Here is a 25,485-nt window from a genome sequence, read left to right as displayed (position 1 = left end):
TAATAATGTGAGCCTTCCTTTTCTGTAGAACAAGTCACTGTATTCCTCCACAATAAATTTCAAGCTCACTGCTCAGTATGTTAAGGTCAGGTGGTTACAGTATATGGACTTCTTGGCAACTTGTGGGTTTTATTTAAAAAAAGGATTATTGAAACATGTATTATTGAAAAAAAATTAATAAACTAATCATAGTAGAAGTGGATACACCAAAGCAAAGCAAGTGAACATAAATGTTCCAATTCATAATGATGAATGAGCAATAAGTAGATATCCTGGCTTACAAAAATGTTCTTTATGTTAAATGATTATTTCATTTGCTTGTTAACTTTTTATGGCAAAAAAAAAGTTTAAAGGTCACATCATCATTCATGTAATTTTGGTAGACAAACCTGTAAGCAGGGATTTTTTTCAAAGGGAATGCAGGGGGACACAGTTGCAGCATCTACAGCACTGAATATATGTAATGGCAAGGGATGCTGAGTTGTGCTGAGGAGTCTATTGATACTGGCTGCAGAGGATCTATTTTTGCTGCTAGTGGGTTGATGGGGTGTCTCTTGTTGATTGGAGGGATCTACTGTTGACAGAGGGATCTAGTATTCACGACTGCCGGACGGTCTATTGATGCTGTCTGAGGGGAGATCCATTGTTGCTGCTTGGGGTCTACAATATTGTTGCTATCAGGTATTTTGTTGTGGGTGGTCTATTGTTGCTGGGGGGTCTATTATTGCTTATTGTTGCTGGGGAGATTTATTGTTGCTAAGGGGAGGTGCTCTTGTTTCTGGGGGTATATTGTTTCTGGCTACTGGGGATCTATTTTACTGCTTTTCTTGGTATCATTAACAAATTCTATACAAATTACTTAGCACCACAAAATGACACTTGGTTCTGTATTCTCTAAAATGGCAGTACTTGGAGGCAGATAGGGGGTGGAACCAAGGAACAGTGCTTGGAGGTGGGTAAGGGGTGGAGACAAGGGGTGACTTGGAAATGGAGAGTTCCTGCACCTATTCTCTGAGAAAAAAAAGCCCTGCCTGTAAGTGTTCCCTTTCATTCTATAACATGTTTTGGGAAAATGAAGTATGGATTGGTATGATTGGTAGGGATGAGATTCAGGTTTGCCACTATAATGGATATGAAGCAAATTCAGCAGGTTAGAAATTTGCAGTCCTGGCAAAATTATGTGCACGTTCACCCAGGAGAATTTTGTTCAAGCATCATGTAGTGCACTGACTAACTATGGCCAGTAGGCTTAGAAGAGCCAATAAGGGGGTTTTCTAGATAGACTAGCTCCCTCACCATGTAAAGGGGCACAGAGCAGCCATATTATTCATGAATTGTAAGCTGTTGTGGGGAAAAGATAGAAATAGCTGACAAATATCAATAGACATAGATTAGGACAGTTAGCTAGCTTATTGGGCAGTCAACCCCTTTGCTGCCTTTTTTGGGACCTTATTATTGGGGGCTGTTTTGTCTTTAGTGACGGTTTTTATTTTTGTACTTTTTTTTTTTTTGCTTCAGGTTTTTTAAATTATTTTTTCTTGATAGGATAGATAATTTATTTTAGGTTAACCTGCTTTTTTAGGTGGGCCTTGCTTTCAGTTGTGGTGTTTTGGAAGTTTCTTGATTTTTACTGTATGTTGATTTTGGCTTTTTTAAGTTTGTTATTGTTTGTTATTGACCATCTCTTCTTGGAGCAGCCATTAGTTTGCAGTGTCATTTGAAAGAAAAAGAAACAGTGCAAAGAGAAAACAGAAAAAAGTGCAAGAACAGTGTGCACTTAAACCAACTTAATTTATATCACTTGCACTCACTGCACCCTCTATTCCCACAATAAAAGTAAAACTTAGGTGTACATTGATTAGAATTATCATTAAAACAGTCCTGATGCTGGCCATTTTCACACTGATGTATTCTTTGCAGTTTTTTAATTCTTGTATTAAAACCTCTGCCTGTGCTCTTTGTCTTTGGAAAATTTGGGCTTAGCTTTTCTTATTACAGTTGTCCTTCTTGTCAATTTTACACTGCTTTATCATCAACATTTTACTTCTTAATGAAAATTTTATAAAATTGGCTAGTGATAGGACACCCAGAACAGCAAAATATGTGCTGCCAGTGTGTGCTGTGGATGAGACTGTTCATGAAAATGGTCCTATGCTGTAATACCATGTACAGCATTAAGGCATCCTTCAAGCATGTTATTTAAGTCTTTAAGACTTTGTGCATTTTAAATGTTGCCTTTAAAGCCAAGATCTCTCCTCAATGTACAGTATTAACTTTTTTCCATTAATACATGTGCCCCATGGCAGTACTCAGCTCCATATGCATTTTTGTAAAGTAGTTTACCTATTATCCCCAAAAATGGCCAGACTATTTGAACCCCCATAGACCTCAATGTGACCCTCTGTCAAGTTTGCATTTGCCTGGGTTTTCCTGAACCCCTGGTAAATAGAACCTGACCAGATTCACTCATCCCAACTGCTTGGTTTATATAAGCCAAAGCTTTATCCTTCAGAATTCCCCAATCACATCACAAGTTAGAATCCAGTGACTGTATTCATGAAAGTGCAGATGTATAAGTAAGATGTAAGTGATGCTTTGATGAATTTTATGAATTGTTAAGGTTTCCATTTTCATGTTTGTACCAAATGCAAAAACATAATTTTTTCCTAACATGGTAAGTCTGAGCTACACTTAATTTTTTTATGTAATTGCCTATATAAAATGATGTGATCAGTCAATTATCATTATCACAAGAGACAGGTCCAGCAGCTGAGTTGAAGATTTTTTGAGGCTGGCAATATCACATCCTTTGCATCCTGGCAGAGGCGTCCCTAGGGTTGGTGTCACCCCTCCAGAGAGGAAGGAGTGGTGCTGGTGTAGTGGTAAAATGAGTATCCTGTGAAGATATGTATCTCCTGAAGCAACTGCGCATGTGCCGGTTTCAGGCCGAAGAAGCTGATGTCCGACTTTAGCACAGAGCTGCCACAGTTAACCTCTTACAGGCTGCAAACTGCTGAAGCTGATCCTATACGGGGTTAACTGATCTTGCAACCCATAGTGATCCAGGGGATCAGCTTCAGCGGTTTGCAGCCTGTAAGGGATTAACTGTGGCAGCTCTCTGCTAAAGTCGGAGATCGGTTTCTTTGGCCTGAAAATGCACAGTTGCTTCAGGGGATACATATCTTCATGGGATACTCATTTTACAGCTACACCAGGGTCAGCTGTCACTGTGCCAGGAATCCGGGATCACCCCAATAACTGGCCAAGACCTTCACAGAGCCCAGAAGCTCTGCTGGCATCCTGCTCCTGCACCCCCTGTGATGGTGTCACCTGGTCCGGCCCGAACCCCCCTAGGAATGCCACTGCATCCTGGGCACACCTTTGTAAATGACACCTTCCATTATGCATCAGAACAGTACTGTAGTGATGCACGTGGGTGGAATTGGCAAGTTCCCATTGCTTTCAAGTCTCCGCCCACTCTGTACCACTCTCACCATTAAACTGAGCATAGATGAAACTAATGATACTGTAATTATAATAGTATAAGAACAGGATAGTCGCTGAAAATACACTGAATGAGAATGCAGCTGCTACAAAATAAAAGGAGCACACAAGGTAAAAAGTTAAATATTTGCCTAAAAGACTTTTGAATTTTGATTTAGAGCAAGATGAGCTTTTGACACAAGACACAAGACCAAGAAAAATAGGGAAATGTATGTGTGCTTCTGTTCCCTTTAACTTATTTCAAGGTGAGTATATTTTCACAAACTTGTTCTAAAAAGTATTCTCCTAGTAAGGGCTTTTGTAGGCAGATATTGTTTTTCTGGGTTTGATGTGTGTTTTAAAAGAACAACAAACACAGGTCAATAGGGTACCATTACCTTAAATTATGTAGTTTGGATGGCATTTTGGAGGCTGCTTTTAGCCTGGTTTGCTTTATGTCATGTTTATTTGGATGCAGAAAGTCCTACTGAGATGCATTTGCATTTCAGGAGAAAGTAGATCAAATGTAGCCTTTTGCAATGTTTTGTGTTTCAGCAGAACTATGTTTGAAAGTAAAAGGCAACAATTGATAACAATGCCCATCTACTCAAGTCTAAAACAAACTCTATAATATATATACATTTCTACAATAATAAAAATTAACTTCTACTTGCATTTATTGCCACTGAAATTAAACTATTTAAAAAAAGTACATACCATTAAAGAATAGTTCAGTTTCCTTAACTAAAACATCTTCTCTGTCATTTGCAGGTGTAATTGAAGCAGTTACATTAATTTCCAAGTGTTCACCAAACCAGTGGACAGCAAGTGTTGTGTCCAAACCAGCAATTATATTGCTTGGGGCAATAATGTGGAATGAAGCTCTGTTGAAAAAAAGGCAAACCTCAGTGTGTATAATTTACCAACACAAACCTAACACCTTATAATCTGTCATGTGAAAAGAATACTGGAAAAAGCTTCTTCACATAGTCATTGGGTATCCTGTCCATCCTATCTTTATCTATTTTAGTAAAACCTCAGAGAGACTTTGCTAAAGTTTGAATGTTCAACAATCAAAAAAGCAACCAGTAGAATTTGAGTCCTTTTTTTTAGGTGATTTCAACAATCTGAACAGTCAACCTTGACATTGAAGCTGGTGGTTCAAGTAGGTGACAACTATCTTACACAACCAATGGCTAAACCAATTAAAGTAAAAGCTATACTAGATTTACTAATTTCCAATGTATTAAATGTGTAGGCCTTTGCCCTCCAGTCATGGGGATAGCAGCCCATATGCCTAATGGCGTATTTGGGGAAAATCCAGGACAGTTTTCTCAAATATGTAATTAAAAAAAATTGCACAAAAAAAACAAAAAGGGAAAAATAAGCACATTATGGAAGAGAACCTAGTAGATCAATTAAGAGGGAAGGATCATATAAACCTAAAGTGGAGCAAATATATTTTCTTATTTCTGCAAGCATATGTTTTTTGTTACCTGTTGGCTACAAACAAACTCACAAAAAAGATAAATGTATAAAGTAACCTACCCAGCATGACCAATGGTTAGGATAAGTGATATCGGAATAATTCCTTTGAGAAGGAGTGTCCACATCATGTTTCTCTGAGATATGGAGAAGACAGCACACAGTGTGGCTAAGCTGATGCTTTATAGCTTTCCGCTTATATAAATAAGATCTATTGTCCTAGAAATAGTCTTTTGAAGTAAAATTAAACCTGAGCTCCAGAGAATCTGACTCTTCAAACACACCTTTACAATTTATAATATGTTTGCATAAAGAAACTGGAAAATCCCTTTTGCAACCTATAGTAATCAATAATAAGATTTTATTTCCTCTTGTCTTTTGATACCCAAGATGAATAATATGAAACATTGTCAAGTCTAGTATCAGCATTACCAGAGAGATAAAAGGATTATGTTAGGTTTTACAATAGGACAATGGGTTGCTGCACATGAGCATGCAGCATAGACCGTCAGGCTCTTAGTACTGCCTCTCCTTTTCAAAGTCCTGCGGTATTGGGAATTGCATTAGTCTAATATTATTGCAAATTCAGTTAATTCTGCTAGCTGCACTTAATTTCCAAATGATCTAGGAAGTCAAGCCAATGATAATTACAATTCTCTTTATTTATTTATTTTTTTTGGGGGGGGGGCATTATGTACAGTAACAACACTTAAAACATTTTCATTGACATTTCCTTCATCCTCACCCATGGGTCCACAATATTTTTTTTCAGTAAAAAGGAATTTCTTGCTATTACATAGCATATGAAAAAGTCATAGAGGCCAATGATGAGAATTCTCTATAATAAATAGGGATTTGTCGAGGCTGTCATAACACCACAAAAAGGATCATTATTGACGGTGGTCCAAAAACTAGTAGTGTAAAGACTGTTAAAGTATGAACTGTGGTCCATATATCATAAAAATTGTTCCCAACTATTGGATCATAAAAGCCATTAAAGTGGTCTTATTTTTTAAATAGCAAACATACTATTCTTACCTGCTCTGGGCAGTGGCTTTGCACACAGCAGCCTTCATCCTCTGGGATCCCACTCTGGCGCTCCTGGCTCCCCCCCCCCTTCCAAGTGCCCCCATACCAAGCTGCTTCCTTTATGGGCACTGGTGAAGCTCGATCTCGAGCCAGGCACTGTGTGTTTATTGACACACACAGCACCGCTGGGCCCCACCCCCTACTCCCTCCTCACAGGCTGTGATTGACAGCAGAAGGAGCCAATGGCTTCTGCTTTGGACTCCATGTCCAGTGAGGGGGGAAAGAGAGAGGAGAAAGACACTGCTCTTGGGCACAGCATTGGATCTAGATTGGGTTCAGGTAAGTATTTAGGGGGGCTGGGGGGGCGTACAACACAGAAGGTTTGCATTAAGGTAAAAGAAAAACCTTCTGCCTTTAGAACTACTTTAATGTGGAGAAGAACAGAAATCTACAGTATATATCTGCACAGTAAAGAGTTATGACTGCCAATACAATATCTTTTAGAACTCAAAACTCAGGGACTCCACCCTAATATCAGCTATGGATAAATGGAGATATTCTCTATTCATTTGTCCGTCAAAGTGATACAAAGCTATTTTGCTATTAGGATCTTCATCTTACCCTGGATTTCTTTCCCAATGGGAAACAGACCTTCATGAACAGATTTCAGAAGATCAAAAGGATATAATTCTACAACTTTCTCATGTCTCCACCATATCTTCTAGGATCTTCTAAGATGGAAGAAATGAACTATAAACTCCCATCTCAATGGTACGATACCCCACCCAAATTGCATGCAATGTTTCCCGAAGCTTCTTCATCATGCTGGAGAGTCCGTTGTAAGATAGCGACACATGGACATACAGTATACTGTGGAACTGCCTAATTATTAAATTGTTTTGTCCAAATAGTTTAAACAAATTCTAAGCCCTGAACTCTCTTGTTCAATTGTACAGATGAACCAGGAAGCCAATGCAAATGATCAATTACCCATAACCTATTGAATGCTGCTAACACTTTCATCCCATTGTTTTGGTAAAAGACAACTGCTCAAACTAAACAGTTATGGTTTTGGAAAATAAACCATAACTGTTTTATAAAGGAAATCACCTACTTATCTTGTGATTTTCACAAGCGCTTCTGAATAGTATGGGCCTGCTGGATTGCCTTTAAAACCACCCCTACCTACCTGGAAATTGTATCAAGTGTATAGTGAGTATGCACCCCCCACACACACATACACACACCTTTTTATTACCTTATATTCTTATCTCTCTACTCTTAACTCTTTCTTTAAATGTACACCCGCTTGTCTTCATTCTGAATTGTCATTAATGCAATGTGTACTTATTCTCATTATCAGTAGCAAGGCCTGGTTTACACCATTGCATTTCTTTGTGCATTTCGTAATCCACAAAAACATGTCCAATGAGACTATTCATATCTGTGTGTTGTGCTGCATTGTTAATAATGAGGCATATCTGATTTTCCATTCATTTACTGTATATACATTTTCTGGCCCATTGAAGTCTATTGAAGTGAATGAAAATGTGTTTATTTTGCATTGTCATGCATGTTCAAGTTGTTTTGGGTGAGTACATGGCAGCTTGTCATGCCTTGATTACAATTACGTCCACTTTGATAACTGCTATGTGCTCAGCCACAATGAAGACTGCAACAATTCATGTGGCTGCTGCAAACACAGTTGCAAAATCAATTTTGCTTCCATGCTGGTACAATATCATGCAGGGGAAAGGTGCAGAATCAGGAACACAGATGGACAGAAGCAGTACCTGACACTGAACATGTGCAGAGTCATCAACAGAAATCAGATCATGTGAGTCAGGATTGAACATACAAATAGCTGAAGACAACTAGATGTTGGAATTTTACTGACCACGGTCATGTTCATTTTTGGCAGTGGCTGACCACAGTTATATTGGATTATGGAAATTCCCTAGCAAATGCTTTACAGCCTGACTTCTTCAATTTGTTTGTAATAAACTCAGCAAGGTAGAATTTGCTGAGTTCTACATATTTGTGTTACCTTATCTTGACACTTTTTTCAATACACGTAAGAGATCTAAAATTATTTTTATTGCTTGTCACGAACAGTGAGTGATTGATAAAATAGATAGATTAAACAGTTAAGCTAACTACAGCAAGAAAATGTCTTACGGACTTTACTGTAAAATCTGATTGTCCAGTTTTCTTTACTTATATCAAAGACTATATAGTGTAAGGGCCTGCCTATTTGGTTACAATTTGAATGGATTGTTTAGGTTTGTCCACATATTACACAGTATGAAGAAATCCAAGGGAAATTGTGTGATCAGATTTTATGTTATTATTAGTATAGATTTTATGTACGTTATTTTCAGATGTACATGGCTACCCTTAAGTAAAACCTGACAGAAACCCTAACTCATCTCCACATTTGTAAAACATGCATACTTCCTATGTTTTATTTTCATTATGACAGGGAGATAAGAATGAATGGGAATCATCAATAACATTTGAGATTGTAATGTTTTCTGACAATATCAAAGACTTTATGGCAGAATTTGACTTTAAATTAGCTAACAAGTGCATAAAAGGCATTTTGTATTTGGAGCATTACCAACACCACTTAACCACTGCAGTACTAGCCAGTATATACCCCTTCATTACCACGGCATTTTTCAGTTTTCAGCACTTTGATAGTTTGACTGACAACTACTGATTCACGGAACACTGTACCCAAATGAATTTGATACTACTCTACTAACTGAAACCATCCACTGCCATACTGCCACCATCCACTGCTCTACTGCAACTGTCCTCTGCTTAACTGACACCATCCTCTACCCTACTGACACCTTCCACTACCCTGCTGACACTTTCCACCGCTCTGCTGACTGACACTACACTTTTAAGATAGGCTAAGTTTATATTTTTACAGTGATATTTGTTTTATTATATTTTTCTAAGTTTTCCTTACTATTTAGATAGGCATTGCTAGTTAATTTCTTTTTTTTAAAAAAGGCTTCGAACGTGATCTTTGCTCTCTTTCATGTTATTCAGGTAGATCTCCACCTCTCAAAGGTTGCCTACCCCTGTTCTAGTTCTTTTAAATTGGAGAGCGACAGCAATAACTCTATTATCTAGCTTTAATGAAAGTCATCCAGACATGGCATAAACCTTATTAGAGGTACATTTTTAGACACCAGAAATTACAAAAACCTGGATTTGCTGTGAAACACAAAACCTGCCTTGAGGTTAGAAAAATAGTAATACCTCCGTTGTACAGATATACAAAAGATGATAAAACTGATCAGATTGACTAAGTAAATATAGAACAAAAGGAAGTAAAATAATACACTGCTTGCAGTAACAGAATGGTGTTCCCAGGTGCATGACAATTGAGGAGGTAACTTTCACAAAGCCATCTTTTATAAGAATTTAAACCAGTGTAAACTGAGAACAAGGAACTGTCCACTGCAAATGTTCTGAAATTCTTTTAGTGTACAATTTAAAAAAAAAAACAAGGAAGCATTAGTAAAACAGACATATAATGTAAATATCAACAAAGAAAAGGCAAAGGAAGAAATGTTCAGTGGCTAGTTGCCGCTTTATTAGGTACTCTTTCTCAGGACTGGTATTAGACAAAAATGTGCCCTGGGAAAATATTAAAATGGGGGGGGCCCATATGCTGAAATTATGTACTGTGTGACAGAAGTGTCTCAACAGAACAAGAGGCAAACACAGAAAGCAAAACAAGAGGTGCAATAGTGTTAAACCATTCAACCTCTTCGTGATAACAAACTACTCAAAGCATCAGTATAACACCTCCTGTAATCAGCAGTAATGTATTGGATGAATAAGTAAAGTGGTTTACCAAAGGTGGGCTTCAGAACTCAGTAGCATACAGTATGCCCCCCTTATAATGAGAAGCACAGCACCTCGTCAGCTCACAGTATTAGCTATGTTATTGGTTATGTTAGGTCCTTAAGGTCAGCGGTAGGAGGAGAACATACAGAAAGACAAACCTGGGACACATTTGGGTAAAAAAAAAGAGAACTGTTGCGTGGAAGGTTTCTTCACAGTGAGAGCTGTGAAAATGTGGAATAGACTCCCTCAAGAGTTGGTTCTGCCCAGCTCAGTGGATTACTTTAAAAAAAGGCCTGGATTTTTTCTTGGATACACAGAATATAACTGTATACTAACATTTATAGGTAAAGTTGATCCAGGGAATATCCAATTGCCTCTCGGGGGATCAGGAAGGAATATTTGTCCCTGCAGGAGCAAATTGAATCATGCTTTGCTGGGTTTTTTTTGCTTTAATCTGGATCAACTGTGGGTATAGAACTACAACTTTTTTTTTTAATGGTTGAACTGGATGGACTTTTGTCTCTTTTCAGCCAGACTAACTATCTGTAACTATGTAACTATGTGGAAGCCTATGGTTGGTCATATCATGCAATACAATAGGCCTGTCTTAAAAGGGCATGAGTAAATAAAGCTTGAGCAGGACCATCCTAACCCTCTTTTCTTGTATTGTATTGTAACTGTACTGCCTCCTTTTGTTTTGTAAAACGCAGTGCAAGCTGTTGTCATTGTATAATACACTACATACCAAAGTTCTGCATCCACAACCTCCTCCATAAATACTATTTCACAAGCAAGAATCTCACATACTAACATAATTCTCAAAACAAGGGGTAATTAAAAAAGAAACTCTTCAATCAGATTTCTCTGTATACAGGAGGAGAAGGAAAAACTGTCAGTGTCACCAGTCAATTGGGGGGGGGGGGGGAATAGCCTCAAGTTGGTGGTGAGAAAGTTTGGTGTAAGTGGTAATTGGAGAGAACTGTTTATTCATTGGTGTCAGGGAGAGGAAAAGTGCATTATTGTTGGTGTCAGTGGGAGGAACACTGCAGTATTGTTCCCTCTTGCTCTAAATGGTCGCATGAACCCCTGTACATTATGCCACTAATTGAGGCCTTGGAAAGGAGGTCAGGGTAAAGCTATCCTCCAGAAAACTGCATTCCGCCACACCCGATGGTGGACTGTTCCTGCTGTTCTCACGTCCGGAGCCAGTCTGTGGGCGTGATGATGTCAGGAACAGTCCATTCACAAGACTGCTTGCAGCAGGGACCAGTCTTGCGCTTGGAGAATCAGTGGTTTGGTAAGTATATCTCCGCTTACCAAAACCCTAGACAAAAACAAGCTTTTAACCCATGCAGTGCATGCACAGCCCTACTGCATGGGAAAATATCACTTTTGCCCAGAGTTCTTCTTTAAGCACTGTGCTACTTTAACTAGCAATTGCACATTGTCATGCAACACTGTACACAAATGAAATGTATATCATTTTTTTACACAAATAGAGCTTTCTTTTGGTGTTTTTTGATCACCACCACTGTTTGTTTTTTTTATATACTGTATAAATGGAAAAAGACTAAAAACTTTTTACATAAAAAAACAAGATTTTCTACTTTCTGTGTTTAAAACATATCCAATAAAATATAATCAAATTTCTTCATAACCTTAGGCCAAAATGTATTCTGCTACATGTCTTTGGTAAAAAAAAAAGAAATCCCAAGAAGTGTAGATTAATTGGTTTGTGTGAAAGTTATAGCATCTACAAACTGTGGTAATGGCGACGGTCAGTTGCTTATACTTTAGTTGGACTGTGATAGTGTGTCAGACTAGCTGATGCTAGATGGGAGGTACAGTAACTGACTGACATTGACATCAATAGCGACACTAATACAGTGATCGGTGTTAATTCTGTACATTTTCACTTTACTAATGACACTGGATGGGAAGGGATTAACATCAAGAGGAAGTTAAAAGGTTAACTGTGTGCCTAATAAGTGTAATGTGTGTGATATGTGCTGCTTTTAGTAAGAGATTTGGCAGTTTTTTCTCCCTGCTTTGCAGAAAGAAGAAACAGCCAGATTACTGCTCTGTGTACAGAGCCCTGTGTAGTTTGTAAACACAGGGCTCTATGTTGTTATTGGACACAGCCAATCAGCAGGTCTCAGTCATAAATCATTGGTTGGGACCTGCGGACAAAATTCCACTGTGTCCAACCGTACCGCGGGTCAGCAGTGGGCACAGACATGCACACCCAGACCCGAAAGCAGGCTCAAAATTTTCTTTTAAGTTGATAAGTCCTGTCACAGTAAAGCTACTGTGAAGGGGTTGCAAGTGGTTAAAGTTTAATTAAACTCACATCATTATAATAAATATAAAACTGTCAGTACATGCTGTACTCACTCAGTCACTATGGGATTTATTTTCTGCATTCTGCAAAAAAACAAAACAAAACTGGTTGATCCTGATATTCACTGTGCCTCCATTTTTGTCTGTGTCCTCACTGCAGACTAGCTGTAGTCATCTACTGAGCATGCTCCAGTTTCAGTGCCCTTCTAAGCTGTTCATTACCTCCTTTTTCTGTGCATTCCACATGACTATGGAGTCAGATCACATATACACCCTGGTAAATGACAGCCCTTTCCCCCCCACCTCCTCCATGCCTCCTAAAGAGTTCTACACTAAGGCCCCATGTCCACTGGACATTTCTGAATGATGGACACTGACTGCTGGAAAACGTAGGTTAAAAAATGTCTGTTAACCTCCCTGGCGGTATGATTATTTCAGATTTTTGGTGCTGAAAGCGGTACCATTTTTTTGCATGGAAATATGTATTTTTTTATTGTAGGCTGTAATTTTTAGGAAAAACTCACTGAAATCTGTACGAACAAGAGTCTAGTAAACATCCCGGGTATGATAAAATTTGAAACACAAAATCATAAATTATAATTTAATAAATAATCATAAAAATAATATAAAAATAATAAAAAATTTAATTCAATAATATAATCAAACCAAAAACACCGAAATGTGAAATAGAGCGCCAAGTTCGCACATTGCTGAGCTCAGTCGCAAAATCGTTTTCAGTTTCTGATGACGAATTTCCCCCACGAATCATTATCACTCAATTCTGCAAGTGGTTCTGATTTACTATCGCTGTTCTCTAGCTGATCTAAACCGCTTTTGACCTAAAGGGACACTTTTTGGACGCCATGGACATTTCTCAGTTTCCAGGCAGAAAGAACAGACAAAATGCAGGCAGGGCGCAGGACAAAGCACTAGGGACAAATGTATGTGAAATAGGTTGAAACAGCAATGTTTTACTGTGTAAAATGAAAAAAAAAAAAAATGACATTTTTAAAATTTTTAAATTTCCCGCCGCCGGCGGCGGCGGCGGCGCCCGTACATCCCGACGTCACAGGGACAGGACACAGAAGCCGGATGCCGGCATCGGCCGGAGGAGATGGCCGGGGACGCTGCAGGGGACACATCGTGGGAGCGCAGGGTAAGGTAAGTGAAGAACACATGCCGGAGCAGCGCCGCATGGTATTCCCGAGTGTAGCTCGGGGTTACCGCTTTTGGTACTGAAATGTTACCCCGAGCTACACTCGGGAATACCGCCAAGGAGGTTAAGCCGCGTTTGCATAACGCGTTTATGCGCATTTGCGTTTAGAAGTGTTTTTTAAAGATAAGCAGAGGAGAACCTCCCAAATGCCCAGAATGCACTGAAAAGTGGTAAATTATTAACTATTTCAGACTGTTTCAGAGAACTACACACAGTAGAAGCAGACACAGCAATATGTGTTGACATTAGCTAGGTGTGAGTTGCTCATTAACATTTCTTTTGTTTCCAAGGGTGGGAAAGGTGGCTGGTGGAGTCATTAAGGTGACCTGGCAGGGGGTCTTTATGAGGAATTTGAGGTGTGAATGGGCATTAATATATCTTTTGTTTCCAAGGGTGGGAGAGGTCCGAGGTGTGAATTGGTCATTACAATGTGTGACAAGCTTGGTAGGAACATCCCCTGTTAAGTGTTTTGTCCATCTGAGCACATTGAAAACTCTTTGCATGCATTTTTCATGATGAAAAAAGGCTCTGGACAGCATTGGGAACTGGAAGAGTTAAAAAAAAATTTCAAACTCAAACGTTTATAAATGCGATTTGCCACGTTTAGATGCATTTAGCCATGTTTACAAGCATTTTGCGTTTGAAACGCTGATAAAATCGACATCTGAATGCAAGTTTGTTGCGTTCAAAAAAAGACTGTAAACTCAACTGCCTTTAAGCGAAGATGTGTACATAGACACATAGGAAAACATTAGGGTGAGTTCAGGGGCTGCTGAAATGAACGCTGAACAGCTCCTAAACATGAGTTTAGCAGCTGCAGTGTACATGAGCCCTAAGGATGAGGGATATTACATGTTGATTGATGTTGGCTTGACCTCCCTGTGATTCTAAGCATAAAGACATGCCTGGAGGGGCTCAGTCTAGGCTATGATTGGCAGAACCTCTCCCTAGATAGCCCACACCATGTTTTTGCAAAAAAAATTGAAGATTTGAATTCAAATACATATGTGCATGACAATTTAAAACATTATTTGAAAATAATTATGTATTTTTCCTCTGTATTCTGAAAGCTGTTTTTTTAACATGTGACCAGCATCAGAGGACTACAAGCTCTTCCTGGTGATGTTCCCCTGCAGAAAAGCTGGGAAAGGCTGGGTCATATAACAGCTGTATATCAATTAGGAAAAAGGTACTTAGATTTTGTTTTTATTAAAATAAATACAGTGTCATCATCCATATACTGTACATAATGAGAAGGGATATTGTAAATTAAACAGTGTGTGTTTACTATCACTTTAACAGGCTCACATCAGACTCCCTGTGACGATCGCGGCGTAAGACCCCAGCCCTTCTCACCAAACTCGTGACCGAAGGATTAGCCAATCTAAAACCGTGCTGTCACGTGCGTAACAATGCCATACCCAGCTGCACCCTGCGCAAAGATTTTCCAGCAAATGGACCACAACCTGTGTGTCGGCAGCCTGGAAGTGATTGTTACTGGGTTAGGTTAATTAAGCAATTAACCCTTCACACTGCCACCACCTCCTTTTTGTATAGAGAAAGAGGAAACTCTGCAATATCAGCAATAACACTATGATGTTTGAATAATCGTCGGTATACCACTGTTACCGCAGGCAGAGATATACCGAAGTTTAAAACACACACACAGTAGCGCTCTTCAGAAGCAGGGGTACTTAGAGAGATAACAGAAAGGAATTTAGGGAGGTAAAGTACTTACCAAATGTCCTGGTTTAAGCAGATCAGGTTTCATGAGCCAAAAGGATGCCTTATCTCCCAACGTTAGTTCCGATGTTAAAAGAGGAGATTCTTCAACTTTTCTCAACTCAGCTTAGCTTAGCTTTTTCTAGGAACTCCACAGGGTGTCTCCCTGAAGCAGAGAACCAATCGCCTCATTTGGGGAGGGGGTTGTGTAGGTGGGGAGCTCAGGCTATGACCAAAGCCTTCACAAATTATACTATGGCCAATAACTTTTCCTAGGTACATATAACATTCTATCCATGAGTAGATTAATACACAGAATCTTCTGCTGAACGTCTACATATGAAATATTAGATACCTGCTTGGATGGTTAAGGAGCTATAATATTCTGCTCTCCTGTATATGCCAGCTAGGGGGTGTAATATACCAGGCGACTTGACTTAAAGTGAGCCGTCCGAATATGTGCTCCCTGTTTATGTAATTATGTCCTATTTGAAGATATAAATGGAAAAGTGAGTTTTTAAATATAAGCCTGTTTTTACGACTACCTGGAATGCCTTTGAGCTCAGTGAAGGACTTGGTTTATGGTCTTACGATATCCCAGATTGCGAGCTAACAGGCATGTAGCCACCAGCTCGGCTGGGGGTTTTATAGCCATGACGCCCTCCCAATGAGTTTGCTGCCTGTGATCTCTGCAACAAACAGACCACATATCACTCAACAGAGAGGGAGGGGGGATATCGGAGGAATCTGATTTGGGAGAGAGATACAAAATGTAGGGGTTTGGAGCAAAATGGATGACCGCGTCCATCTCGTTGTGCATGATTGCTACACTCCCCTTTGTCTTTTCCTGCACTACAGATGAGTCCTCTTATGTAGGCCATAGACGGTTCATTTATTGGCTGATTTTTTCTCGGAAAAACGAAACATCGGTCGTTCTGTTGCCACCAATGACTGCAAAAATCGGCCGTTTTTGCGCAAATTTTCCAGCATGACCAATAAAAGAAATGAGGAGGAACGCAAAAATTGGCCAATGCCATTGCCCCACTAACAGTGCGAAAATCGGCCGACTATTCTTTTGGACAAAAAATCGTCCGACAGCCAAACTATCTATGCCTGCATTAGGCTGTAGAATATTTGCAATATACACTTACTGGCCACTTTATTAGGCACACCTGTTCAATTGCCTAGTAACACAAATTGCTAATCAGCCAATCACATGGTAGCAACCCAATGCATTTAAGCATGTAGACGTGGTGAAGACGACTTGCTGAAGTTAAAACTGAGCATCAGGGTGGGGAAGATTTTTGTTCATTTCATGTGAGTGTAATGGTTTTTATTTTCTTTTTCGATTAAAGGTGTAAATCAGTTTATTACATACAGTATATGTGAATAATTCTATAAATGGTTCAGAAGCTATGCAGTGAAACCATAAATGGGCACACTTTGGATCTGGTTTAATTTCATCTTGTTAGTTCTGGACATCTAATTTTTGTACTTGAGTCTCCTGTATTTTAATTTAAATTAGAATAGTCATAGACAGTTGGATGCATTAAACAACAATAAAAAAAAATCCAGCTTTTATTCAAACTGTCATTAGCCAGCAAACATCACAGCAAATGCAAAGTTATTATGACTTGCCTTTTGTTTCTGTCATTTACCATATACAAATAATAAAAATTCTCAATAAGAACAATAAATATACACATAAAAATAAAATATGCTCTCTGAAATGCCCATTAGCCTTTAGGCTTAATGTAATTACAGTTATATTTTTAGACATATAGGAATAAAGTTCATACATGGCCAGGTAATAGCATGTCTAGTCAATAATGAAGTGTCAGTGTCTCATTGGTGATATTTACAGAAGGTAGCACAGAATAATCACATAAAGCCAAACCATTGACATTGCAGGTCTGTAAGCATTGCTTGGTGGGAATTTCACTATTACTGGAACATTTGATCTGCACAGATTGCAGTTTGATCCACAGTAGTCACAGGGCGATATTTGACTCATGGTTAAAGAATTATATGTTTGTGTTGCTGTCACTTCTGGAAAACAAAGAAGAAATATTATTTTCAAGAAATATACACATTCAGAGACACGTAAACCCTAACTGAGTAAAACATGGGCTATTTCTCAATGTTTGTACCCAAGATTCACACATTTTACGATTGGATTGTCTTGGGTGACAGTTGTTGCATATTGGATAAAAACATTGGTAAATAAACCCTTAGTTTGCTTAAAAAAAAAAATACATATTTTTTTTAACAACTACAGTGGGGATCGAAAGTTTGGGCACCCCAGCCAAAAATTTGTATTAATGTGCATAAAGAAGCCAAGGAAAGATGGAAAAATCTCCAAAAGGCATCAAATTACAGATTAGACATTCTTATAATATGTCAACAAAAGTTAGATTTTATTTCCATCATTTATACTTTCAAAATAACAGAAACAAAAAAATGGCGTCTGCAAATGTTTGGGCACCCTGCAGAATTTATAGCATGCACTGCCCCCTTTGCCAAGCTGAGACCTGCCAGTGTCATGGATTGTTCCCAATCATCGTCTGGGAAGACTAGGTGATGTCAATCTCAAAGGTTTTAAATGCCCAGACTCATCTGACCTTGCCCCAACAATCAGCACCATGGGTTCTTCTAAGCAGTTGTCTAGAAAACTGAAACTGAAAATAGTTGACGCTCACAAAGCTGGAGAAGGCTATAAGAAGATAGCAAAGCGTTTTCAGATGTCAATATCCTCTGTTCGGAATGTAATTAAGAAATGGCAGTCATCAGGAGCAGTGGAAGCTAAAGCAAGATCTGGAAGACCAAGAAAAATATCAGACAGAACAGCTCGCAGGATTGTGAGAAATACAATTCAAAACCCACGTTTGACTGCACGATTCCTCCAGAAAGATCTGGCAGACACTGGAGTTGTGGTACACTATTCCACTATAAAGAGATACTTGTACAAATATGGTCTTCATGGAAGAGTCATCAGAAGAAAACCTCTTCTACGTCCTCACCACAAAAATCATCGTTTGAACTTTGCAAATGAACATATAGACAAGTCTGATGCATTTTGGAAACAAATTCTGTGGACCGATGAGGTTAAAATTGAACTTTTTGGCCGGAATGAGCAAAGGTACGTTTGGAGAAGAAGGGGCACAGAATTTAATGAAAAGAACCTCTGTCCAACTGTTAAGCATGGGGTTGGATCAATCATGCTTTGGGGTTGTTTTGCAGCCAGTGGCACAGGGAACATCTCACGAGTAGAAGGAAAAATGGATTCAATAAAATTTCAGCAAATTTTGGGTGGTAACTTGATGCCATCTGTGAAAAAGCTGAAGTTAAAGAGAGGATGGCTTCTACAAATGGATAATGATCCTAAACACACCTCGAAATCCACAGGGGATTACATCAAGAGGCGTAAACTGAAGGTTTTGCCATGGCCTTCACAATCTCCTGACCTCAACATAATTGAAAATCTATGGATAGACCTTAAAAGAGCAGTGCGTGACAGACAGCCCAGAAATCTCAAAGAACTTGAAGACTTTTGTAAGGAAGAATGGGCAAAGATACCTCAAACAGGAATTGAAAGACTCTTGGCTGGCTACAAAAAGCGTTTACAAGCTGTGATACTTGCCAAAGGGGGCAGTACAAGATATTAACTCTGCAGGGTGCCCAAACTTTTGCAGACGCCATTTTTTTGTTTTCTGTTATTTTGAAAGTGTAAATGATGGAAATAAAATCTAACTTTTGTTGACATATATAAGAATGTCTAATCTGTAATTTGATGCCTTTTGGAGATTTTCCATCTTTCCTTGGCTTCTTTATGCACATTAATACAAATTGTTAGCTGGGGTGCCCAAACTTTCGATCCCCACTGTACCCTTGTTTTTCATTAGATAGTGTTTTCATTATTTTGTGGTATATCAGTACTGCTGGTCTCCTGCAGTAATGCTTTTTTGTTGTAAAGGATTAATAATACTTCAGATGGTAGCCTCTTATATTATTTTAGAAAAACTGAGCTGATAGTTAGAATATCATGCAATCCACAGTATGTTTCTGTTATATGATACATTTTGTGAAATCCACAACAGTGAAAACTATTTAATCAATGTTTCGAGGTACAGGAACTAAACATGCTGAATATATATAATCAGTTATCTTTAGACATTTAAATTGATTGTTAGTGCAACTAAAATGGCCAGAATGTTTAGTATACTAGCAAAAATATATCATGTTGTCCAAACTATGAGCTTCCAATTGTAATCTAGTAGCACATAGAATCTGACTGATCACTCTGGGCAAAAAGAAATGATCTCTTCCGCACACCTTTTTATACTCAAATCCCTAGGTGACAACTTGAAAAAGGATGTGCTTGCATGTGTAGCATCCTATTTGTTTATTCTACACATTTCTGTAAACCTGCCAAGTTTTCATGTAAAATAGGCTCACAAAAAAATTAACTAGGACTTGCTTTTTTGTCTGTAAAAACTGTTCAGCTTCTATTTACAGAACATGTGCATGCTTTTTTTGTTTCCTTCTTATCTTTTTTTTCAGTACATTTAAAGACTAAGTCCACATTTTATACCAAGATTTATGTTAGGGTGTAACATTACCTTGGGTGAATACACCATGCCCAAAACCTATACAGCTTCCTTTTTTTTTAATTGAGGTGTGATCCTGATTTTTATATCATGCAACTGTGCTTGGCTCCACATGTACAGCCACCATAACCATGTTATTATTTACATTAAATTATTACAAGCCCAATCTGCTGCTGTGGCAGGTCTCCTCCCTCACCGCTCTGTAGTTCTACCTTGCTTCCTCCAGTCAAGTCTGTACCTTCTTATGGACCTAAACCTGGGGGATAGCTTTGCAAGTGCCAATTATGGGTACAGTGCTCTACAGACTCCACTCTGCAAAAAATGCAGTAAATGCAAATCGATCGTGGGATCAGTGATGCTGCATTTACTGTTTTTTTGTGAATATAACTGTATATAATCTCAGAAATAAAGCATTTGATAGCACCTACCTGGACTGTAATAGTCATAGACTTTAATCAAAGCATCTTCAGAACCCGCTACCATGGCAAAACGAACCATTGGAACTGATATACAAAGCTTATTATTGGTCAGCTGGAACAAATACATAGAAGTTTGAATTTATATATGCACAAAAACATTTACAAAAAAAAAAGACATTTCATGGTAGTTTATCATAATCAACTAAACAAGAGCACTGGTAGATTTTTCCCCACCAGGGCGCATCTTCTTTATACCACATAACAAGTACGGCCACCAATCTAGAGACCACAGATCTAATTTTAAAGGCTCTGTAGGGCATCTGCCTATTATAAGTAACCAACATAGATAATGGTTTAACTAACTGATATTAAACTATCTTTTCTAAGACTGTAGTATCTTTTGTTAAAAGGTATACTAGCTATATATACTTGTGGCGCTCATATAAAGTGTCAGCAATGACACAGTAATTTTGAAAGAGTGCATTTATAACAAAAGAAAAATACTGTGATGAAGAGAGTTAATGTGTATAGAAACAGGACTTTTTGCCCTGCATATATTTAACAGCCACATCTGGCTATTTTCGGGCTTTAAATATATATGTAATTATTGTATTTTTTAACTTACTGAGTCGAAATAAAGATAAACTCTGTCTTTTTTTGGCTCCACCAGTTTAAAAGATGCTGGTCTGGTAAAATCTTCAGTTTTCAGTGTGAATCCACTCAGGAAACCAACATCTAGAAGTGCCATACCACTTTCATTTCCCGTTCCCTGGTAGCTGTGGACAAATACAAATTTTAATACTGCAAATAATATTAAAGCAGACTCACATAACAATGTATTAAGTAATTCATACAATATGTACAATCATGGTAACGTTAATACTTTGGAATTATAAAAGTGGGTGATCTTCCCTACCTTGTACATATGTCCACAGACAGTACATTAATATTGTTTGTATTTTCTTCCACATTTACATCTAATGTGAATGCTCCTGTTACTGGAATGCTTCTTTTGCGCCTTGAGAATGTCTTCCTGTTGTACATTACATTAAACTGTAATAAAAAATCGAGAAACGTGTCAGGAACCGTAATATAATCACCACTTTAAAAAATAATATTTAAAAATACTTTCTACATTCAAAAAATTTTTTTTTATTATATGAGGATCAATTCACAAAGATTTAAAGTGGAACTATTGTTCCTCTGTCACAAACTGTGAACAGGCAGTGCATGTCTCTTCTGCAATAAAATACACCAACCTGCCAGCTCACAATGCTCTCTGCTCGGCATACATCGCTGGCAATGTCCCTATGTGTCCTGGTAATTAACACGGCATATGTGTAGGTGTGACATCATCCCACACCAGCCAATGAGGACAGTAAAAGACAAGCGCACAGAAGAAGTTGCCAGCAAGAGACGGGGACCATTAATGGAAAGGTAAGTTTCGCTCCACTTTAAAACAAGCAAAAAGACTACCGATTTTAGCCAAGTGACTGTAATATTCAAATCTCATTGAACTCCACTGAAAACAACTGTCACTTTTTTTAAAATTAGTATATTTATTCTGGCATTGTGAATTTAACCTAATGTATGTAAATTGTTAACAGTGCAGAAATAATGTAAAAAAGTTTGAAACATCCCTGTTGGACCTAGCATCCCTGATGGAGCTAGACATTTAATGCTTCTCCCAGAGATAACAGAACTCCCCCTAAAGTGTTTGTCTTTATCTGTTTTTTTGGTTTGTTTGTTTGTTTGTTTTCTTCAGAAGGAAGGAGCAATATTTATTCAGGCATCATCCAGGGTCAACATCCACTTTCTGGACTGGGATGCCTGCTCATTAAAGAAACAGTCATTCAAATACTGGTGTCTGTGCAGTTCTTGAGTGAGTTCACAATTCTCTCACACAAGTCAGCCCCTGCTTGTGACTTCCTACAAAAAAAACAGTGTTCAAGTCTGAGGGAGAGACATTTGAGGAAATGCTTTTTTCTGCCTGCACCAGACAGATCTCATCATCTCAACCTAGGCAGAGTTTGAAACCTAATGCCTTATTTTTTAATGATAAGGGTCACAGCATTTTTTTAAATTACCATGGCTGTATATTGTAATATGTCAGCAGTATATTTTTGCAGATTTGAAAAGTTACTAAAAAGTCCACTTTAACTGAAATGCTTAAATCCAGAAGATAAAAAAATACAAAAACTAGGTAACAAGTTACAAATGATCTTACCTGTACAATAGCCACTCCTCTTCCAACAGCAGTGGCATGTACTGACAAAGGCCTGGAGACTTTAATCTAATAGGTAAAGAAAATACAAGAATATTATATCACAAACAAAATAAATCAAGTTTCATGGGACAAAAGGACAGATGTGTGTGCACATACACTTTCTGATAATTTAGAATGTATTCATATAACATAGAAAAATCATAACATTCTATTTTATAAAAATGCATCCCTACCTGCTGACTATGTAGCAAAAGTAAATTGTCATTGGTGATGTAAAATTGTGTTGGAATATTCGCAGTTGAACCAGAAATAGACATAGTAAGCGATGTATCCTTAGGAGAAAACAGCTCCAAAGCCTTACACAGAGCCTGCAAGGCCATAATTGTATCCTGTAAAGACACAAGAATTAAATACTTAGAATATTATGAATATTTAATAAATAAAACATGTCTGGTTTAATCTCACACGCCCAAATAAAGTGATTGCAAAGGATATTTTTGTTCTCTTCTAGAGTCCCCTTCTGGCGTCCTCACAAACCATGTGCTAAGGGGGCACCTGTGCGGGTGCACTCCCAAGCCATGTTGTGTGCATCCATAGACACATAAAAATTTTGACTGACAGCAGCAGGAACCTATCGTTCCCACAGCAGTCCGTGCCTCCAGGAAGAGGGGAGAGTGGCACTACAGCCAGAAAAGCACTGGAATGGTGAGATGAGTCAGTTAAACAGTTAGGGATGTGGGGGGAAGGGGAGGAGAAGGTTGTGGCATGTTTTTTACCTGAATGCGTAGAATGCATTAAAGTAAAAAAGGTTTAGACTTTCAAACGACTTTCTATATCTCTCATCTCTTTGACCATGCTATTTATCCCTTAACTAGTATAAATGAAATCATATCTAAACCAAAAAATGTTAATACATTGCAGCGTACCAATCTTTAGGTGTGGTGCCTGCATTTGTTGTTGTTTTTATTTATTTTTACCTGATGATCCATCTAGTAACACGCTTCCTGTCCTATCATGGCCACACTCACTACTGTTATGGAAGAACAACATAGCCACCCTAGGACAGCAGCATTGTCAGCCTGTGGAGACGGCATTGTTAGATGGACTAGAAGATTTAGATGGATGTTATATAAGTAACAAATTAAAGCCAAACTCCAGCTAACACTTTTAAAGCAGTTACAGAAACCTTTTATTTTAGTTTTGGGATAAAGTTAAATGAATAAAAGCTGACAGACTGTATCATAAGATATTTTTTTATTTAGACCATAGCTCCAATTTAATTTACATTCTTACCTGAGTCGATCCATAGCCCCCAAGAGAGCTCCGTTGTTGGGTCAGCCATTTTAGCACAGGGAGAGCATCTGAAAACCTCCTCTGTTCAATAAAGGAGAGCAAGGCATAAGCTGTAGTTTCTATATCTGTTGTTCTTGGCTTCCAGTAGTAATTGGTTGTTATAGATGGTGAAGACCAGAACTTAAGATCTCCTAAAGAGTTAAATAGTTTTGCAAAATGTTATTACTCTTTGTATTTAATAATATATACTGTAGCTACAGCAAAAGCTTTAGAACACGCAAACATGTATACGCTCACATATTTAGTATGGGCTGTAAATTGTATTCCTTTAATGTAATTCATTTAATTCTGAATATAGTAGTAAAGATTACAGTAGAGATACAAGATTAAAAGCTCTGACACATTTTTATTGCTTTTCACCCATGGTGGAGATTTCTCCTAACATCCCATCTCAGTTACAAATATTTTCTGAACCAAATTATTTACTGCGACAAGGACTGTGCTCAGATTCTGCAGGAGGAAGATTAGTGTCCTCAAGTTACTTCTTAATGTTGCTGGAGTATCTCATGGCGACCCTATACCCATCAAAGTTCAAGTTCAATGATAGAGCATCAAAAAAGCATTCCCTTGGCTGATTACTGTACCAAACGAGTGACTATGACTGTGTGCCTGGCTGCTGGTGTATCTACTAGGAAAGAATCTTGGGACTTAAACAATGGGCTTCTTCAGGAGTGAGCTCTACACTTCCAAAAGTTTGTAATGGCAAAGTTCATGTCGCGTAATGTATCCAATTAAATAATTTTCTCTCACTGTCTGCATTTGGGAGGGTTGCTAAAGAAAAAAAATTAGCTCAGCTTCTAGAATATGTTGATGTTTGTTATTGAACTGCAATAAGGGCATTGGGAGTTTGAGTTTTTTTCTGCGCACACCAAGTAACTGTGGTATGCTGAGGAAATCTGACCATGTTCTACAGAGAATGATTGTTGTAGGTATAGATACCCTACAAACAACTTGAGTTTTTTTACAAATTTACAGTATATATTGTTTGTGCTATTTACTTTAATTAATATATAAATAGGACTTCACAGGATCTTTATTTAAATAGTCCATATATGCAGTAAACAGGGTCCCAATAGATCCACGCCAAGAGTCTGCAAATATCAGTGCTCAGGTTCCAAGTGTCCTCTTGCCAAATACAGACAAGAGCTTGTCTGCTCCCCAAATTTGTCTGTATTGAGGTTTGAATGAATTCCTTGCATTAAGGTAAAAAACCTTCAATTGTCAGCTCCCCCTCCCCCAGGCCCCTGAAATACGTACCTGAGCCTTATCTTGATCCAGCACTATGCCCAAGAGCAGCTGCGCTGCTCTCTCTATCCCTCCTCACTGGACTCAGTGAAAGCAACTGGAGCCATTGACTCCTGCTGCTGTCAATCAAATCCAGTGATAAAGGAGCAGGGGTGGGGGCAGGCCAAGCTGCAATGTGTGTGTCAATTAAGGCTTCCTATGATGGCACATGGGGGCAGAAGGGAAGAATTGGGTCTGTTCTGTACAAAACCATTTCACAGAGCAGGTAAATATGATGTGTTTATTATTTTTAAAAAATAACTTTACAGTCACTTTAAGTAAGTGGGCAGCAACCCATGGCAGCCAATCAGAAATCAGTTTTCCATAGTTTAGACAGTACTGATGATATTGGATTTGTGATTATCTTCTATGGGTTACTGCGCACAGCTGCCCATTCAACAAATCTTAGTGAGGAGACAACCGTAATACATACAGTACAATGCTAATAGC

At 38.3% G+C, this 25,485-nt stretch overlaps 2 protein-coding genes across 2 annotated transcripts in view; both read right to left on the bottom strand.

Moving 5' to 3' along the window:
* LOC149459305 (CD109 antigen-like) overlaps window positions 1-5,128 on the bottom strand; it is a 106,412-nt gene extending 101,284 nt beyond the window's left edge. The window contains exons 1-2 of the mRNA XM_089681385.1: window positions 5,032-5,128; window positions 4,201-4,367 (exon numbers count right to left, since the gene is read on the bottom strand). Of these exons, the coding sequence (XP_089537511.1) occupies window positions 4,201-4,367; window positions 5,032-5,099 (235 nt within the window). The 5' untranslated portion in view covers window positions 5,100-5,128. The remainder of the gene's footprint in view (window positions 1-4,200; window positions 4,368-5,031) is intronic.
* Window positions 5,129-17,003: 11,875 nt separating this feature from the next.
* The window catches only part of LOC149459304 (CD109 antigen-like), a 48,792-nt gene continuing 40,310 nt past the window's right edge, over window positions 17,004-25,485 (bottom strand). Inside the window, exons 25-31 of the mRNA XM_089681306.1 lie at window positions 23,692-23,879; window positions 22,632-22,787; window positions 22,399-22,464; window positions 21,088-21,224; window positions 20,797-20,947; window positions 20,181-20,283; window positions 17,004-17,194 (exon numbers count right to left, since the gene is read on the bottom strand). Of these exons, the coding sequence (XP_089537432.1) occupies window positions 17,004-17,194; window positions 20,181-20,283; window positions 20,797-20,947; window positions 21,088-21,224; window positions 22,399-22,464; window positions 22,632-22,787; window positions 23,692-23,879 (992 nt within the window). The remainder of the gene's footprint in view (window positions 17,195-20,180; window positions 20,284-20,796; window positions 20,948-21,087; window positions 21,225-22,398; window positions 22,465-22,631; window positions 22,788-23,691; window positions 23,880-25,485) is intronic.

The sequence above is a fragment of the Staurois parvus genome, unplaced genomic scaffold (genome assembly GCF_062004578.1).
Source record: "Staurois parvus isolate SC_StPar_1 unplaced genomic scaffold, SC_StPar_1.0 ptg000264l, whole genome shotgun sequence".
Taxonomy (NCBI): domain Eukaryota; kingdom Metazoa; phylum Chordata; class Amphibia; order Anura; family Ranidae; genus Staurois; species Staurois parvus.
Note: the sequence above shows the minus strand (reverse complement) of the source record. Positions and strands in the feature narration are given on the sequence as shown.